Source organism: Orbilia oligospora (assembly GCF_000225545.1).
Source record: "Orbilia oligospora ATCC 24927 unplaced genomic scaffold scaffold00188, whole genome shotgun sequence".
Taxonomy (NCBI): domain Eukaryota; kingdom Fungi; phylum Ascomycota; class Orbiliomycetes; order Orbiliales; family Orbiliaceae; genus Orbilia; species Orbilia oligospora.
In genome coordinates this window covers 637,759-657,451 of record NW_011645745.1, presented here as the reverse complement: position 1 = coordinate 657,451, position 19,693 = coordinate 637,759, and the positions used below count along the sequence as shown (strand labels likewise).

General features: G+C 43.6%; 5 protein-coding genes across 5 annotated transcripts; 3 read left to right on the top strand and 2 right to left on the bottom strand.

The window, feature by feature from the left end:
- Positions 1–1,852: 1,852 nt before the first annotated feature.
- Positions 1,853–3,484, top strand: AOL_s00188g206 (uncharacterized protein; the record flags this gene model as incomplete). The annotated part of the gene is made up of 6 exons (XM_011128454.1): positions 1,853–1,888; positions 1,969–2,012; positions 2,111–2,175; positions 2,243–2,445; positions 2,517–3,096; positions 3,180–3,484. 6 exons carry the CDS (start codon positions 1,853–1,855, stop codon positions 3,482–3,484), a joined length of 1,233 nt encoding a protein of 410 aa, XP_011126756.1.
- A 2,547-nt stretch (positions 3,485–6,031) lies between these two features.
- On the top strand, positions 6,032–8,471 carry AOL_s00188g205 (uncharacterized protein; the record flags this gene model as incomplete). The annotated part of the gene is made up of 4 exons (XM_011128453.1): positions 6,032–6,427; positions 6,482–7,257; positions 7,310–8,033; positions 8,154–8,471. The coding sequence occupies 4 exons, from the start codon at positions 6,032–6,034 to the stop codon at positions 8,469–8,471; spliced, it is 2,214 nt and encodes a 737-aa protein (XP_011126755.1).
- A 1,804-nt stretch (positions 8,472–10,275) lies between these two features.
- On the top strand, positions 10,276–13,098 carry AOL_s00188g204 (uncharacterized protein; the record flags this gene model as incomplete). Its single annotated transcript, XM_011128452.1, has 3 exons — positions 10,276–11,101; positions 11,208–12,441; positions 12,504–13,098. 3 exons carry the CDS (start codon positions 10,276–10,278, stop codon positions 13,096–13,098), a joined length of 2,655 nt encoding a protein of 884 aa, XP_011126754.1.
- Positions 13,099–13,484: 386 nt separating this feature from the next.
- Positions 13,485–13,865, bottom strand: AOL_s00188g203 (uncharacterized protein; the record flags this gene model as incomplete). Its single annotated transcript, XM_011128451.1, has 2 exons — positions 13,485–13,552; positions 13,658–13,865. The coding sequence occupies 2 exons, from the start codon at positions 13,863–13,865 to the stop codon at positions 13,485–13,487; spliced, it is 276 nt and encodes a 91-aa protein (XP_011126753.1).
- Positions 13,866–15,309: 1,444 nt separating this feature from the next.
- AOL_s00188g202 (uncharacterized protein) lies at positions 15,310–15,561 on the bottom strand (the record flags this gene model as incomplete). The annotated part of the gene is made up of 1 exon (XM_011128450.1): positions 15,310–15,561. The coding sequence occupies one exon, from the start codon at positions 15,559–15,561 to the stop codon at positions 15,310–15,312; it is 252 nt and encodes an 83-aa protein (XP_011126752.1).
- Between the last annotated feature and the right edge of the window lie 4,132 nt (positions 15,562–19,693).

The window sequence follows — 19,693 nt, the reverse complement described above, 5'->3', positions numbered from 1 at the left end:
GTAAGTTATAGCAATAATGATATGGCTATAAGTTATATAGATATAGCCACCATAATTTACAAGACTACATTTATTTATATAAAAACAGTAGTATATATGATCGTTACAGACTAAGGTATATAAAACCTAGTCTCGTATCGCAGATGCGGTCTACACGAAGTATAAACCCTACCAGCCTGTAATAAATCTCTTTTCTCTACTAACAGAACGAGAATTTGCGTTGGCAATGTTGTCACTAGCCACCTGAACCGAGCCACACTGTCCTGCCTGCGCCACCTGAACGAGCTCCCGGAAAAAGGCCCCACCGACAGTTCCCACGCATCTTGTGCCTGATACTTAGACGATGTCTCGCTCAGCGTCCATCTGGTTAACATCATGTATCCACAGATCAGATGGAATGACTCCATGCATGCATATCTCATACACCAAATCCCTATGTGCAATCAATTGAACTTCGACAGTCATTCAAAGGGAACAAAAAAAGCAAAGTATACTCAGCTAAGAATAATGGGGGATCGGTAAGGAAGTAGCTGGTTTTGGAAGCAACAGGGGTTTGACATGACCCAAACTAAACCCGCCTGAGCCGATGACAAGGCTATGGAAAGCGATGGAAACTCATGGATCCTCGAAGATGGTTTCTTTCTTTCTTTGCGATTCGGTTTCGGAAAGAAAAGAAAGGAAAGGAAAGGAAAAGAAACCAAGCTAGTTGGATGCCGATTGCGAGGTTCGCGGTGGATTCGGAATTGGTGATATTGAATCCTTTGTTCTGTTCTGGTACTAACATAAGACTGAATATCTTATAGCAATAGCAATAGCAATATCAATTATAGTAAAAACTAACTTGTTATTTCCGTTAATTATAAGAGTACTCGGGAGAAGTAATATACAAGTACTTGTATAGAGAGAAGTGCTAGTTATTAGTAGCGACTTTGAGCGGGTTATAGTCAGCGAAGCTTTAACCTGCGGACGAGATCATATACTACTACCACCATGCCAGATGCAGGTATCCACCAGATATCACCACGATAGAATTATTTATTCTCATCCAAAGTCTGCCTGCTTTGAATCCTTAAAGGCGCAGTTCTTCTACCGTGAATCTGGTTTCGCTTTTTACATAAAAAACGCAAACTCGTAGCCTTGTCAACCCTGTCAATATATTAGCATTGTCAGTCACTTTCTTTCTTTCTTTTCGGCTTTCTTTCATTCTTTCAGGAAGAAACTTCGAGATACCAGCCAACCTTGACCTCCTCCCCCGTATTAACCAAGTACCTCAGTAAGTACCTCTTACCTTCAAAGCACAAGATCGAAGTACGTGCCTACTATATAAAGATTTTCTTTCCGTTCTTTGCTTTTTGTTTCCTTGGTGGTTTGTTTGTCTAAGGCAAAATCTGCGAGGGCCGTACGTACCAACGAAAAAAAAAAAAAAAAACAAAGACAAATTAGGCCAGTCGGACTTTCGTTCACCTTTATTTCCACCACCTTCGATCCTCCCCTCCATTACCATTACCTTGACCTTATTACCTTCACAGCAGCTTCACATTATTCAGCCTTCATCGCTATCCATTCATCCTCTCTCCCCTTCATCATCACTTCCGACTTCTCCTCTTTTCTAACCTCCGATTCGTTCAGATTCTTTGTTCAGATCGCAATAGCTTTTCATCTTTATCTCCAACAACCGCTGTTTGCTGCGTACGCTTCTGGTGGGGTGAACACTAAAAATACAGCCGATAACGAAAATTATTTCCATCTGACAAACCTTCATCATCGATCCTCTTCCTACATCTCGACCAGCCGATTTTACTACTCTAAATATCATCTCCTCGAACTTTGAATTCGACCTAAATCGCCCACCATGGTTAAGGATATGAAATACTACCAATCCCTAGGGGTACGTCGCCAGTTTTTTACTTACTCGAGTTCCTTCCCGAGTTGGCTCGGTTCTTACTGAAAGCTCGTTTGCATCAACAGGTTGAGGCGGACGCCACTGAGGCGCAATTGAAGAAGGCTTACAGGTATGCATGCCGATCCTGGGATTCTAGATAGCTATTGCTTCCAGCAAGTCGCTGTTTTTTTTTCTTTGAGCTTCTGGCTAACATTTTGGTGATATTAGACTCAACGCCCTAAAATACCATCCCGACAAGAATCCCAGCCCGGAAGCCGCAGAAAAATTCAAGGGTATGCAGCTCGAAACCATCAAATACAAGCTTCTAGCTTGAATTGCACATGCTAACGAATCTTATAGAACTATCGCACGCCTATGAAATCCTTTCAGACCCCCAGAAACGCCAAGTCTACGACCAGTATGGAGAAGAAGGTCTCTCTGGTGCTGGAGCCGATATGGGCATGTCCGCCGAAGATCTGTTTTCGCAGTTTTTCGGTGGCATGGGCGGCATGGGTGGAATGTTCGGAGGTGGTGGAAGCATGCAGCAACAGGGTCCCAAGAGAGTACGTAGCTAGACTAACTAGCTAGCTCCCATATTTATTAACCGGAGCTCTACTAACTAACATTCTCGCAGAGTCGTGACATCGTCCACGTTCACAAAGTTTCCCTTGAAGATCTGTACAAGGGCAAAACATCAAAGTTGGCTCTTCAAAAGACCGTTGTTTGCGGGAAATGCAATGGTATCGGCGGCAAAGAAGGAAGTGTCACTAAGTGCAAGGGTTGCGGCGGTGCCGGTATGAAGACTATGATGCGTCAGATGGGTCCCATGATTCAACGTTTCCAGACCGTCTGCCCGGATTGTAACGGCGAAAAGGAAATCATCAAGGAGAAGGATAAGTGCAAGGCTTGCCAGGGTAAAAAGACGGTCTTTGAGAGAAAGGTCATCCACGTCCCTGTTGACAAGGGTATGAAGGACGGTCAGAGAATCACCTTCCAAGGTGAGGGAGATGCTGGCCCAGATATCATTCCCGGTGACGTTATTTTCGTCATCGAGCAGAAGCCGCATGCCCGTTTCCAGAGGAAGGATGATAATTTGTTCTACAAGGCTGAGATTGACCTCTTGACGGCCCTGGCTGGTGGCACAATCGCGATTGAGCACCTCGACGAGCGTTGGTTACAAGTTCAGATCTTACCTGGAGAAGTCATTAGCCCTGGTAAGCTATACCCAAGACCTAAACCGCTCTAACACGAATGAAATTAGATACTAACTCGCTTTCTTTTTTTTTTTTTTTCACAGGCGAACTTAAAATCGTCCGTGGACAAGGTATGCCTTCCTACAGGCATCATGACTACGGTGACATGTTCATCCAGTTTGAGATCAAATTCCCCCCGAAGCACTTCGCCGATGAGGACGTCATCCTGAAGCTCAACGAAATCCTTCCACCTCGCCCTGCATCAGAAATCCCTGCAGATGCCATGGTTGACGATGTCAATGTTGAGGAATTGGATGCTCAAGCTCAAGCCCGAGCTGTCAACGGTCCTATGGATGAGGATGATGATGAACACCCTGGCCACGAGCGTGTCCAATGCGCATCTCAGTAAACAGACTACGACGACATCATATCCTCATCAGAATGTCCGACCATATCCCGACGATCCTCTTGCTCATGGAATTCTTGTCTTCACTGCTGGTATCGGTGGGAGATAACCTTTTCTCGTCGATATCTATAGTTATATTCTGTTTGTAGTTCTTACTCGCAAATGAAGGGAAGCGGGGGACGAAACCATGTACCACATACCCTACCTTTCAAGACCTCTCAGTGTTCCCGCTGTCTCCCACGTTTCTCATTTTGAGCTCTCGTGTATCCTTCTCCTTATTCAAGCATTTCCGGGAATCAAGTGACGAACGAAAAGACCTTTTTTTTATGTTGTGCTTCTTTAATTTTTCATATCACTATCACACCCCTAATCTCAATTCCTCCTCTTCCCCCTCCCTCAAACTCTCTCACTCACGACTTCCTGCTTTTTCCTTGTGTCCTCCTGTCTACCGTTTTCTGGATAGATTCTCTACCTCGCACACAACGCCGGAGTTTATATGGTCGATGATTTCTAAATGTTCTTCAGTGTTTTATTTCCCCTCTCTCTCTCAACCCCTCTCCCTCTTTCTTCTTCTCCTTTTCCCTCAACGTATGCTCCTGTTTTTTTTTATTCTTGCTTTTCTTTTTCTTGTATGGAAGGTTTTAAAAGATTTACGATTTCCTTTTGCCTGTTTATCCTTTATACAAAATTGAGAATTTCGACGTAATGTGTGCTCTTTCGATATGGTTATATAGTAGTTCTTCTTATATAGATCGTAGAATCTAGTCTATTTCTCTTATGAATCTATCACCGATGCTATCGTAGAATTTGAGTTTAATACTACCTACGCAAGTACATATGTAGGTAATTACTTAAGTATTTAAGGACCAGGTAGTATGTACTTGGACCTAAGTGCCAATCGGTCGAGACCAATTGAGCCGGAAAGCCTTTGCTGTCTCGTTACCAGAACGTTGGCTGAATGGATACCGTGTTGTGGCGTCTGAATGGGCTGTGTTGTTGTGTTGCTGGATGGGATATCGTTTGTGTTGTGGCGTGTATTGTTTGTTTCAATGTGTGGCGCGGCAGTGACGCAGAATTTCAAGATCCTGTGCTGCCTATGACCTTGACTCCTCCCTCACATCTCTTCTGATTCTCCTCTTCATCACACCACCAACCCTGACGACAAAACATCCCACTCTTCCTCCTCCTAGAGCCGACACCAAACTTCCACAATCTCATCGATTCTCTCTGATCCTCTTGTTACTATCCTTTCAGATCGATTTCTGGTAAATTCGAATCTCACGACGCGTCTGGTTGTTGGAACACATCTCCAAGCAACGACCACCTCCCAGATCCTTGCGACGGTACCATCGCCGTCCCGTAAAAACCACCGAAACAACAAAGAAAAACCTCACAGGTGAGCTATTGAGTGCTAACAATCCCCCTCTTGGATACCGATTTACTTCGCCGGAGGTCTGGTCGAGAATTTGCTTCTCTACGACGATCCCCAGCAATGTCGCTAGACCTACTTGAAGAAGGCTCGTTTTTCCATCGACATCCACGATACAAAGAACGATGAAGACTCGAAACACAAACACACAATTCACCTCTCTCTCTTTTTTCTCTCTGGCCTTTTAACTCCCTTCCTTCCCTCGAAATCATTCTCGATACTCTCTTACGCCAGCATGGAGGTGTCTGATGCGATTAAATTTGAACCATGCCAACGGTGAACACCTGGTGGTCACCGGCAATTGGCATCATCATCAGAATTCTCTCTCATGTTCCCGGGGCTGTACGGACTACGATGATTTACTGGAGACTGGAATATTTGGCACGGTTTGGTGTAGTGGTTCTTCGTGACAATATGGGGACGGTTGAATAGTGGTCGTGATTTCGGATTATCGAGATGCCTTTTCTTGGTTTCTTGTCGAATTGCTGGATGCCTTGGAAGATTTTCTTTTTCACTTTTCTGTACCTTTTAGGAACATGTAACGATTTAATGCTAACGGATTTTTTTTTCGGAGGATAAAGGTGAACTAGGGAGTTGAACGGGGCCTTTGTATCTTTTACTGGGCTTTCTGATTCCTGCATCACTTCTCCATCTATCTGCCTCAGTCCAGTCACATAAGAGACTCCGACGAACCAAAACCCCCGGAACCAAAGAACCCACATCTTTGCTTTTCCAAAGAACCCGATCTTGACGAATCCAAAGAACCCCCTCTGCGCAACTCGATTCGAAGAGATCGGTAAAAAAAAAAAAAACTACTCCTCAAGACGCTTGAATTCTTTCTTTCACCGGGGTAAAAGAACTTCACGTCTTTGATTGTGTTTTGCTCTGTTTACGAAGGCATAAGAAACCCATCCGCAGCTTTCGTTTACTTCTTTTCAAGGTTATCAATTGCAAAAAGAACCACTGCTCGTTTTTCGTTGCATCCTGCAATCAACCAAAGCAAGTTGATTCTAACCTTCAGAACAGCAACCCAAGGAACTCGGAAACACATTTGTTTTCGTTAACTTTAAAGAACCTATCTACATCAATACGCTCCCATCGTCACCTACATATTAGCCACGATGACTGGTAGAAGCTCCCTTCCGGCCAATCTTGGCCGCAACCGAGCCGGCGGAGGAATACAGAAAAGACGACAATCAGCGAGACTCGATAGAGAAGGCGATCTCGACATGAGTGGCCAAGCCCCCACCGGCCCTCGGGCCCGCCCTATCAGTGGTGCTAAGCCAAGACCGGCCAGATCGAACACCGCCCCTGGTCAGAAACCAGAGACGGGCCCTTCGAAAGGGTTCCGGCCTGTACGAAGCAACGCTCGCCATCCAGTTGGCACTGTTAATGGGATCAAACAACCCGCTGGCGGTTTTATCGAGATGAAGGTATCGGGATGGAAGGATTTAAAGGCTACTAACTCAGAAACCATCCTCTTCCTTGAAAGAAGGTTGAAGGAAAAGCTTAGAAGAGTAAGATTCACCCCCATTTTAGGTTAGTATTGATCGACTACTAAATTTTTGTAGGTTCGACCTGTTGGGGATAACATCATGTTCCAAGTCCCGCTTGTCAAGGTCCCCACGATTCTTGAATTTGACGGTATCAAATTCGCCGGCGGCAACCTCAGAATACAGCCCGTCAATGAACTTCCTGCTAGCATACAGGCGGCTATAAAGCCAACCGTTGATCGATCCGAGGAAGCCCAACAACTAGCCTCACTGTTGAAAAATGTTCTTCAGTCTCGTTACGTTGCTGCCTCGAAGATGCTCGACCTTTCCGCCTTAGGCACACATCCACAGTTGCAGGGTAGCGGATTCTTCGACCAAGATTCGACCCGAGCCAAAATGTTTCCCGCGATGATGAAAGTTGCCGACGAACAATTTACGAATAGGGCCGAGAAGCGAGACTCGGTCGTCAGTGTAAACCTGGCCAGTAATACTTTGAACGACATCAGCATGGTCGCCTCACTTGCTGCTACATTTCCAGAATTAAAGAATCTCAGCCTTGAGAACAACAATATCACGACATTCAAGCAACTCGAGCCCTGGAGATTCAAATTCCGCAAGCTGGAACAGCTTCTTCTCACCGGAAATCCCATCACTCAACTACCGAATTATCGTGAGGACTGTAGGAAGTGGTGGAAATCATTAATCATGTTGGATAATGTATATTATCCCGACCCTCCACCGGCTTCAAAGAATGATCATTCGGCTGGCCCTGGGTCTTTCCCTCCCATGCCTTTGATGATCCAACCAAGTGGCGTCATTGACGACCAAGATCACACAAACGAATTCCTGTCGACGTATGTATTCCTCAGAGAACCTCCCTCGCCTGCAGACGCTAACAGCTTCTAGATTCTTCCCTGCGTTTGACACGGACCGTAAGCTTTGCGTCCAGACCTTTTACAATAACCAGTCGATGTTTTCCATCTCTGTCAATGTCTCTGCTCCGCGCCTTAGTGGTGACACGAAGCACAACATTCAGAAATGGGATTCTTACATCCCGAAGTCTCGCAACATGGTTCGGCTACGCAACCCGACAGCCATTAAAGACCGCTGCGCAAAGGGGCCTACGGCCATCCAGAAAATCTGGGACACTCTTCCCCGCACCTTCCACGACGTAACCGACCCATTGAAATGGAATTACGACAGCAAAAATATTTCATATGAGGACACCGTCGGGATGCTTCTGACCGTTCACGGGGAGTATGAGGAGCCCGAGAACGTGGCCATGGAGGGGGTTGCTTCGAAGAGAAGCTTCACGAGGACCTTCTTGGTGGTCCCGAACGGCGCGGGCGGGTATCTCGTCCGCCGAGATATGCTGCTCGTAAGAGCTTACGGCGGAAGCAGCGCCTGGCAGGCAGAGACCCTGCTGCCGCAGCCAGCGGCACCACAGGCCGCCCCCGAGCAGGCCGCCAACGCCCCCCCACAGCAAATCGCTGTCTTGGATCCGAAGGAGCAGATGCTCCAGATGATCCAGCAGCTGATGTCGCAAACTGGGCTCACACCCAAGTTTGCAGAAATGTGCTTGGAGCAAACGGGGTGGGATTTGGCGAAGGCGATGCAGGCCTTCAACGAGGTATGTGCTTAATGTTATTAACTCTTGTTTTTAAACAAAGACCATGAAACTAATAATATTTCGTAGGTGCGGGCGAGTGGCTCATTGCCACCTGATGCATTGGCCCAACCGGTCGTCTAGGCCACCGATCCGGTTCTGGGCCGATGCATCATCTACCCAGATGGCTGCTTTAAGCAGCAAAACGACAACGCCCTCTTCTACATCAATCCCGATGGATTGATGGATAAGCTGCCGAATAGTGCATTCGTTTGCACTAATAACGCTATCTACACCTACCAGGCGAGCGTTACTACGAACAATACCACGGTTGGGGCCGGACCGGAAGGCGGTCCACAAGGGGTGGTGGAACCTGAAGGGTTCCCCACCCAAACGACTGGCAGTACAGTCGTTAACGTCGAGCCTTGCGTCGAGATCACCTTGGAAGACGCCCCCTACTAGGGCCGTCCTCTCCTTTACTGCAATTCCGGATTTTCTATTTTGTTCTGCTTTCTTACATACTCCTCCTCTTCCCGCCTTTTTTTATCCGCTGTTCATTATATGTTGCAAGAAATGGCGTTTGCGGGTTTGTTTATACATCTGCACTGTACCATCAAAGTCACTTTATATGGGTAACCCGACTCTTTCCTTCTATCTACGCCCCTCCCGCCTCCATCTTCTCGCCCGTGTACAAAACCAACCCATTCACATAGTCATATCTCCTTTTTTTGTTTTGCATTCTGGCGTTTCTCAGGGTGAAATCCTTACGCACAAAACCATCCAAGCAGAAACTCGAATCCAGTGGGATATTATTCATTATACGTTTCTCCTTTATTTATTCGAGATGGCTTTAATTCTGCTTCTGTTTTCTCACTAGTGGCTTTTTACTCTACTTATGTATTTATGTTGCTTTTCTGAACTATCTGGCATTTTGTGCCCTTTTCTCGCTCTCGCTTTCTCTCTCTCTCTCTTTTTAATGTGCAAACTGTATAGAGATCGGTGTTCGATAGGTTCTGGTGGTTTATTATTTATAGTTACTGGGGGAGGATGAGAATTGAAGTTGATATTTTATGGTGGTGCGACTGATTCAGTGTCGTTGACTGCTGGTTTATACCATTATGCTTCCTTTTGTGTAATTCACATGTCTTATCGTGCATACTTGAAGTAGTTGAGATTGTAAGCTGTGATATTGATAATTGCTATGTTGATGTTATAAGTGCGCATAGTTTGTAGTTTTCATTGCCATGTATTTGACTCCACTCAGACCTAGTTATCCTATATATACAGCTAGGTAGAATCGAATTGTTCAACCAACCAATTTATTGAAGTAAACCTGAATATCAAATCATAGACACTTTATCCCATGAACCGAACGTTACCTCCAAGAAACCAGATGAAGCGCCAAGACATCTATTCTTGGTCCAAACATCTTACAACAACGTCCAACGCAAAATCTTGACACTTTTTTCTCTTTACCATATGCATACTTACGCGTGCGTACGACAAAGGGTCTAGTTTATTTAACTAGCTAGCTGCGGCGTCTTTTCGATTCAATCCTCGTGCATTTTATACCCCACGAGGCAGACTATCACACGGCTGGTCTACCACAACCACCCCTAGTGGGAGCGCGCGAGGAACCATGAAACGATTGAAATGGGGATATACACCCATCTCCACTCATTCACTTACCCGACATCATATTCCACGTTATCTGGGAATCACACGCAGGATCCACATCACAACCACAACCACAAGAAGAACCCTCCACACAACCAACCCTTCAAACCTAGCAAAACGAAAAACCACAGTATCATTACTAGCCTTACCACAGGGGGCGTTATCATTACAACCATTGCCGGAGTTACCGAGAGTTAAGGAACCGCAGTATTCTTATGTTATTGCACAGGCGAGAGAGAATATCGATAGGTTTGGGGAGTGTGTGGTTTTGACGAGGGTTGGGGGGTTTTATGAGTTGTATTTTGAACAGGCTGAGGAGGTGGGACCGGGGTTGGGGTTGAAGGTTGGGAGGAAGAGGGGGAGGGGGCAGGAGGGGGGGGGTTGCTATGGTATTTATTTTTCTTTCTTTCTTAATCCATTCTTTTCTCTTCTTTTCTTTTTTTAATGCATATATACATTATTATGTGGAATGATTTTGGCTGATTATTTTATTTTCGGGAGGGGGTGGTTTTTTTTTGGGGAGGGAAAAAAATAGGCAGGATTTCCATTTTTCCAGTTGGATAGATTTTTAAAGGTTTTGGTGCAGGATATGTCACGTCACGTGGCCATCGCCGAGGAGTTTCCGAATCCGAATAAGGATGAGAAGGAACATGCCAGTTATGGGTTATTGTGGGAAAGAAGGGTGGTGAGGATTATTACCCCGGGAACTTTGATCGATGAGAAGTTTATGGATCCTTGGGAGAATAATTATTTATTGTGTGTTTGGCCTGGTGGGGGTTCCTCTTCCTCTTCTACTTCTGCTTCGAGTTCTACTTCTACTTCGGCTTCTGGTAGTAGTGGTGATGAAGGAGAAGGGCAGGATAGTCCTGTGGGACTGGCGTGGTTGGATTTATCTACTGGAGATTTTTTCACACAGGGGAGTACCCGTGGAGCACTTACAGCTGAATTGGCAAGGATAGGACCGCGGGAGATAGTGATCGATGAGTCCTGCAGAAATACGCCAGAGGTTACTTTACTTACCTCGGAAAAGCGACTTTTGACATTTCATACCTCTACGATTTCACCGCTGGATACGAAATCTTGGGCTTCACTTCTTGAATCTTCTTCTACTTCCACTTCTTCTTCGAAGAAGAGGAATTTACTTGAAGTAGGAGGGTTTGGAAATGAAGAGATTAGTGCGGGGAGTACGCTTTTGAGTTATGTGAAGGAGAAGTTACAAGGGTTGAGTATGAAACTTCAACCGCCGGTTAGGAGGTCGAAGGAGAATAATATGTTGATTGATGCGGTGACTATGAGGGCGTTGGAGATTAGGAGTACGTTGAAGGATGGGGTTGTAGGTGGAGTTGGGACTTTGTTGAAGACTGTTAGGAGGACTGTTACTAGAGGGGGTACGAGGAGGTTGGGGAGTTGGTTGAGTATGAAAACATTCTTTCTTCTTCTTATTCTTCTTCTTCTTCTTCTTTTTTTTCAAAGGGGGAATCTGATTACTGATTTATTTTTTTTATTTTTGGTGATATATAGCATCACCGGAGACGAGTGTAAAAATCATAAACGACCGTCTAAACCTCGTCGAACATTTCATCGCCTCACCAAAGCTACTAGAAGACATACGCTACAAACTAAAACTAACGCACGATTCCCAACGATTAGTCCAAAAGATGTCACTAGGTCGCGGTGACGCAGACGATCTCGTCTCCCTCGCCAGAACAATAATTCAAACTCAAGATATAGTGGATTGTATATCTTCCCATTTACCTCGGAAGAAAGAAAGTTTGAAAGTTGTGAAAGAGTTGATCGGGAGGATTGAGAAGTTGGAGGAGTTGGCGGGGAGGATTTTGAGGAGTATTGATGAGAATGGGTTGATGTTGAGACATACTATTGAGGATAGAGAGGCGGCGGAGATAACGGCTTTGGCGGAGGCGGTGGAGAGGGGGAGGGTTTTGAGTGAGGAGGCGGAAGGGGAAGGGGAGGAAGGTTTGGAGGAGGGGGAGGAGGAGGTTGTAGAAGAGGAGAAGCCGAAGAAGAGAGGGAGGAAGAAGGCTACTGCGACTCCTGCTGCTACTACTCCTACTACCAAAGCGACGGTGAAGAAGACGATAAAACCAAGAACCCAAAGAATCTTAAAAGAAGTCGATAGAGAAAAAGTCGAACCATGGATAATGCATCCCACAGCCTCAAAGACACTTACAAAGCTCCACAAAAGCCTAGAAGAACTCATGACCGAAAAACAACTTCTCGAAACCCGTCTCCTCGACGAATCAATGCTTAGCGAACACCTCGTCGCCTTAAAATGGACACCATCGTTAGGTCATATCTTACATATCAAATCCAGAACATTACCGGATATGACAGAAGGAATCCTCTCCTCCGCAATCAGCGTCGGTTCTTCAAAAAGTACACACTCCTACCATCTCCCCGAATGGACAAAACTCGGTTCTAGGATAGAAATGGCCCGTTTGGCTATTCGTGCGGAAGAACAGAAGGTATTACAGGATATCAGAAAACAAGTTATTCTGAATATCCACGCGTTAAGAAGGAACGCAACTGTATTGGATGAACTTGATATCGCAGCTGGATTTGCGGTATTAGCGAAGGAAAGCGGATGGGTAAGACCCATTTTAAATATGAGTACCGAACATAAGATCGTCGGGGGCAGACATGCGACTGTTCAAAGGAGTCTGGATGATTTGGGAAGAACTTTTGTGGCGAATGATTGCTGGGTCGGTGGGGAGGAAGGAATGTGGATTATCACCGGGTTAGTAGATAACCGTCTATCATCTCAATCCTACAATACTAATTTGACACTATATATGTTAGACCAAATATGGCCGGTAAATCCACCTTCCTACGTCAAAACGCCCTAATCTCAATCCTAGCCCAAACAGGCTCTTACGTCCCCGCCGACCACGCCGAAATCGGTATCATAGACCAAATCTTCAGTCGGGTCGGTTCAGCAGACGACCTCTACCGTTCCCAATCCACGTTTATGGTAGAAATGATCGAAACGGCTTATATCCTCAAAAACGCCACCCCTCGCAGCTTCGTTATCATGGATGAAGTCGGGAGGGGAACAACGGTGGATGATGGGTTTGCTATCGCTGGTGGGGTAGTTAGGTATCTATGGGAGGTTTGTGGGTGTAGAGTACTGTTTGCTACGCATTTTCATGGACTTGTGGAGTTGGTTGAAGGGTGGGAGAAGGGGGAGGGGAAGGGGAGGAAGAGGATTGGAGCTTATTGTACGGATTTGGTGGAGGATGAGAAGGGTGGGTGGATGTTTGTGCATAAATTGAGGAAGGGGGTGAATAAGAGGAGTCATGCGGTGAAAGTCGCGAGAATGGCGGGGTTACCGCAGTTGGCGTTGAAGACTGCGGAGGAGATTTTGAAGACTGCGGAGAAGTTTAAGAGGGGGTAAGATAAGGCGTGGGAGGTTGGGAAAGTGTATATAGTGAAGTTTGAATGAATCGGGAAGTTGTGTACGATAGTGTAATATATCGAATCTCTCTTTTCGAACTTAAGTTAGATCCATTTCCTTCTATTCCATAGATATATTAGATATGTAGATATGTAGTGTAATAATACAGAATAAGTTGTAAACTCGGATATTATACATGGAACGGTTGCTTTTCATATGTTTCGAGGCCGCCGAATATATGTTCTGGTGTAGGCGAGGGTAGTACGCGTGCTGACTCCAATGATCGATTAGGATATTAGTCGGTGTATATATTAATATCAATTCGTCCTCCATACATCCAATCCACCTCCCTTATATCAATTAAATCGAATCGAATCCGCATCTAATTAATAGTTTTGGCAGTACTTCTTCAACTGAGCACAAGCATCATCATTATCCGATCCAGCGTTGCAAACTACAATTTTCAAAAAGGTCGTTAGTAACGCAACCAATTCACCCCAGCCCAATAACCAAAAAATAAAATAAAATAAAATAAAAAATAGATCACGTCTTCACTTACGCAAACAAGTCGAAGTACACCAAGCATCAGGATTGATTCCACCGGTAGGAGGCTTCGATTCGATCTGTGTATTCGGAGTACCGTTGCTACTGCAGGCGAAACAGTTGTGAGAGCCCAAACGGGTTTCGGTCTCTTCTTGTGGAACTGGAGTTGCCTGTGCGAGGCTGAGGAGGAGAGCGGTGGCGACGGTGAAGAGTGAGAAGCGCATTTTTGGTATATTTGTTGATTGTATCTTTTGGCCAGGGGTTAGTATTTGATAGTGAGTGAAGGTATCGATATCCTGAACGTACTACTAATGAACGAATAGATAAACGCGAAAAGTATATATCGAAGATCGAAGGTTCTGTAGGGCTGAAAATTTAAAAACGAGTGAACGAGAAATGGATGATCAATCTGGGGAAAAGAAACATACAAAAGTGGGATTATCAACTGGTGTTTATATTAATTATTTACAATTGCCATGTTCCGACTTCCCCCCCTTTCTGAAGCTACGAAACCGGGGCTGGGAAAGTTATTTGGGCTAATACTAAAATGGAAATGCTGAGGTTTGGGGAAATTAATCTCCGTGATCGAACGAATCAAAGGTTGGCATTTTTTTTACCACAGACACAACGCCCCCCCTTGGCTGGACTGGTACCTGGGGTGTTAAGCTTTTTGAGGCTGAAATTTTATAATTTTAAGACGGTTGACGGGTGATCAGATTGACATGGGTTTTGGATGTTATCTCTTTCTTGATTCTTACTTTTTTTTATTTTTATTTTTTAAAAGGTTCTAGATTATCAGGGATTTTGAGATCTAGTCGTAAGTACTGTGTACTTGGATCAAGTGCGCCAAGTTATATATCCATATTCGGCGCAGATATAATATATACCGATAAGCAGGTAGATACGGACAATTCTGATCAGACAAAATCGTTCATATTTAAGTTTTAATATTTTAATGAAGTCTCTTAGATTAATCATTCAGATTCGAAATTACGCGCTATGATATATACATATACGAGTAAGCTAAGGTTACGTTGGAAAACATGTTGGAAACCAAATACCAAATGAATTTTAGACCGTCGTACAAAGGAAATAGTAAGTTATTTGTAAACATAGGTATTGTTAGTGTGTCAAAACTATATACGGTAGTAAATTATCCAACCTCAAAGATTTGAAGAGAATACAGATCGAATATACGATCTTAGTGGTTGTAATTTGATGTTAAGGCTGCTAGATATATCGATATTGTTATGTATTCTTGGACCCGATTAGAAGATCAAAGAGGGTATATTGCATATATTCTATTATTATCATAGAAATATTCAGTAGGGCCTCAAAAGTATAGCTTCAAATAGTTAAAATCAGAAAGAATGTTCAGTATGCACGTTAAAACACCATTATTTCGCAAAGTATGACCACAAAAGTACCATATATATATTTTTAAATATGGTTTTTCAGGGTGATAGTTTTTCATAGGTTTAAATAACAGGTGACATTCTCGTAAAAACATGTAAACAAAAATCGCATAAATGGTCCAATCGGTCATCCATATCCATCCGAAATTTCAAATTTCCTCATAGAGAACCCGTAGCCCCCGCGTAGTGTTCAGAACCCCCAAATCTTAGTACCCTAGGTACTAACTATTCAAACTAATGCTCATTGGTTCTTTCAAATAGACTCGGTTTCAACACTATCGAACCCATTGAACACGAGACTAGTATTTGCTCTGACATATCTTCCGACACGGTTGGTATCGTCGCCATCTCTGAAGACAACGACTTCCCAACCACCCTTGCGGCTCCAGTTGTCGCTACCACCGGGTTGGAGGGTGAACCAGTCGTCGTTGCCGCCGTTGTATTTGGAGACGAAGACGCGGACAGCGAAGGAAGAGTTGTTGGAGACTCTGATGAAACCGGTCATGGTCTTTTTTTTTTGTCACTTGGTTAGTTGAGTTTAGAAGAAGGGTTTGAGGAGGGTTTTAGACGGGGTTTCTTACGAATGTTTTTTTTGAGGGGATTGGTCTAAAAAAACTTTGTAGGTTTTTAGAGGTGTGTGTGAAGTCTAATGGGAAGAAGTAATTGTTAGATATATATTTTGATGATAGATATGAATGAAAGAGTAATGAAGTTCTAGTTCTCAATAGAAAACTACAATCATTGATAGACTCACTTAGAGTATAGAAGAGGATTGTACTGTTGAGATACTGAATTGTATTGCTGATGTAGAATGAAAAAGAGATTCCCAAGTCGAGGAAAGACCCTCGTTTTATAGACAAAACCTCCTCTATCAAAGCGTGAAATACTGAGGATCATATTGAATACCTCGGAGGCATCCATAGCCCTACTGCGCTGCTCTAAACATCATGATCATGTAACTTAGCGAGCCAAGAGTCGCAATCGCCAATGATCCCATTCATTCACGTATCATCTTCACAGACTAGGTAAAGCTTGAAGTTGCCAAGTCATATCATGACAGACTAGGCCTCGAGAATCCTCCTCATATTCAGCAGGGTATCTTGTCAGCCTGCACCGGCCGAGTTTTTTTTGTAAACGATAACCTAGTGGAAAATATAACCAGCCAATAAGAGTGTCTTTGGAATCATTGAATATATTAATATAATTGTATATATATCCATACGAAAATAGGAGTTTTACGTAAATTTTCAACGGTGTATATAAAGCATTAGAGTATATAACGGGGAGTATGCATGATATCGATATATTCTGGGTTGGATCCATGGAAACCCCCCCTTCTGGCGCTAGTTTCTTTTTTCTCTCAAACGGCCGAGAAAATATTAAGCTTAATTAATTGTACAGCCTAACTCTGTATGACGTTAGGAAAAACCCTGGATAGGGACGATATGGCTGTAGGGCTGCATGTATAAAGCACTTCTCGCCTGATATGTGCATACAGATCACCGGGTTTCGAGCTCTTTGTAGACAAGCTTTGTTTGTTAATTAATTTGGTTAGTACCTAGCTTGGACGTTTTTCGCAATTTTTTTCTCAGCCCAGCGCGCGGCTGAAGTTTGAAGTACATAAATGCCACAAAGGGGTTTTGTGTTGGTCGACTAGCGGCTCTGGAAGGCCAGTAGAAGTAATACCCGACTGCGATGGTTTGCAGATATTCTTTTAAAAAAATTGCGAGAGAAAGCATGGGTGTCCTTGTATTCACTCCCGTTGCTACCTGCCTGTAGAAAAAGAGTGGGAGGAGGAGAGGAGTTTAACGTTATAGTGGCGGGTCTCCCCGCTTCTTTACATTAGATGCTGACAGTGCATAGCATTTAAAGTCCCAATATGGTTATATTTTCCATTTTATATAGTCCTAGTTTCGGTTGAGGGATTTGAATATTTGGGAAGATAGTCACACGATAAGTTTTTTTTTGAACGATGTTTTGATGCAGCCTTATAGGGTCATGCATGGTGTAGAAAACATGTAACGATGTTATTGGTCTTATTGTATGTATGCCGTGAAAGCTTGTTGGGGATTAGTGTGACTTTGAGACTTTGTAACTGCTTGTTGATGTCATGGTATAGTACTATAGTATGCTTGCGAGTAATTACGGCGGGTTGGGATATATTATGTTATAGGGTCTTATCGACTTTCGTGGATTACGAAATTGATATCTATTCAACCAATTATACTATTACAAAGTTCTTTTTTGAAAAAGATTTACTCCGTATCAAGCGTTTTTACAAGTGGTTATCATATGGATTTGTGCTTTTGAGAATAATTCTACAATTGAATGTGGGAGATTTGTACCAATATCTAACCCTATGGAGTATCTTCCTTATACTGTCCGTCGGGAACACCGAGCAGTTACAAAATAAATTATTCCGTGTAATTTCTATTTCCGTCTAGTTCAGCGCTAACTAGCTGGCTTTAAGACGCTATAAATGTATATTTCGCAGCCGTAATAGTAGGTATCCCGAGGCTAAATTTATGTTATATCGTGATCGTGGGCTAATTTAAATTGACCCCGCATATATATATCTGGTATGGAACATCCAAGCCAGGCGGTACCTATTTTTGATTTACCCGCAAACCCAGATGTCAATGTAATCCAGTTGCATAAAAATTGCGAAACAAGGTTTGTGAACTAGTATAGTGGAGAAAGGTAGTATAGCAAGAGGCGCACTCGCAAGTGTGAATCTTTTTTGAAGAGGTCTATGCATATACCCCGCGCACGGCATGCATTCATGATTATTGGTATCGCAGTGAAAGTGACAATCCCCAACGAAGTTAGCTAAAGGTTCTACTTTGTGGGTTACTTGGCTCTGTTAACATGGTTGTGGAATATGGAGACTACCTTGATCATCTTCCGTTGAAGTAACGGGCGGTAGATATATCTGAGACCTTCTTACGGTATACAGTAAATGAAATGGTATAGATTCCGCTGGGAGATGAAATACTGTATAGACAGAGTTAGACGCTATTTTCATCTCGTTGTATTCAGGAACTTGGGGGATTCTGTTAAGAAGATGGTGAGCCGTGTGCATGGGCTATGAGTACAATAATTTAGAAAAAGAAGCGGGTGGGAGGATATATCTGCCGGTATGTAAGATCTATGAAAGAGGGAAGAGAAAGGAGAAAACCTCCATACGGGAACCGGATGATATCCCGCGCATTCATTCGGTACCAGGTTCGATGCGCCTTTGAGATTCCCGTTCAATATCATTGCCTTGGAATTGGCGATGGAAAGTATGTTTCAAGTTTCTTATGAATACCCCCTACATTTTCTTTATATTTATCGAATTAGAAAGGCTTTCAATGGTATCTAGTCTCGCATGGCAATAATAGCAATGATAATTGAAAAAATACGAGCTGGAAATACTTTCTCATTGAAAGAAAAGATGGTTTGAAATATGGAAAGTTACATGGCAGGTATTTGGAAACTTGAATTTTATGATAGATCTGGAAGTGATCTTAGATTGTCGACTTACCGTTAGCCGCTGAGAATATATCGCTATCCCTTTCCAAGTAAATGTAAAAACTATTTCGTACTATTAAAATCTACGCTATCATATACACTACTAGTCAACATCGAAGTGGTTCTAGCATCATCACGAGTCTCCACCCTAGTGACCCAGAAGCCCGACCACTAACGTACTCCAAAAACTTCGCGACTCTCCATCGAAAGCGGGTTTAGCTCAGTTGGTAAGTTACAAAAAACTCTTCACACAAATCAGATAACAACATATCACTAACACATCATCTCAGGGAGAGCATTCGACTGAAGTCAAACTTCAATCCATTAATCGAAAGGTCATGTGTTCGATCCACATAAACCGCATTCAAACTTCTTTTTTTCTTCTCAATAGTTTTTTTGGATTGGGACATTAATTTCTGAGGTTTATTTTTTTTTTGGCTTCGATGGTGGTGGTGGTTTGTGTGGAGTGGGGATATATGCATGGCCGGGATCGGAAGGTGCGGGGGTTGTTTGCTAGTCGGCCCGCCATATGTAGGGTTTTTATCGATTTTAGTGCGGGGCAATTTGGTTTACTTCGTTAGCCTTTGCATGGGCGACGGCACCATTGTTACGTCTGGTCTTAGAAGCCGGATCGATCTGAGGATTCGAAACTGGTATCGATAGAGGGTGCATGTTTATCACAGATATGCAGATTCCGGATCGTTGTCCCGTTGGTTGAGCAACAAATGGGGGGGGTAGGCGGGGTAACCCGACTATCCAATGGATTGCATCGATTGAGATCATCAGAATTGTGTCAATTGCTCTAAGTTTTACGAAAGGACTAAGAAACGGATATATCCGTGGAGTTCTATCCTCGTTTTCATCAAAATCAAAATCATTTCTGCCTATAAGAAGAATATATTTTCACTATCCGCCATCAATAACCTAGCGGGTTTAGCTCAGTTGGTAAGCATACAATCTCATTCAACAAACATATCAATCAAACAAATCGTCTAACAGTCTACTTTAGGGAGAGCATTCGACTGAAGTCACACTTCAATCATTAAATCGAAAGGTCATGTGTTCGATCCACATAAACCGCACTCATCTTTTTTTTGCAACTTTTTTGGCTTGCGTCTACACAA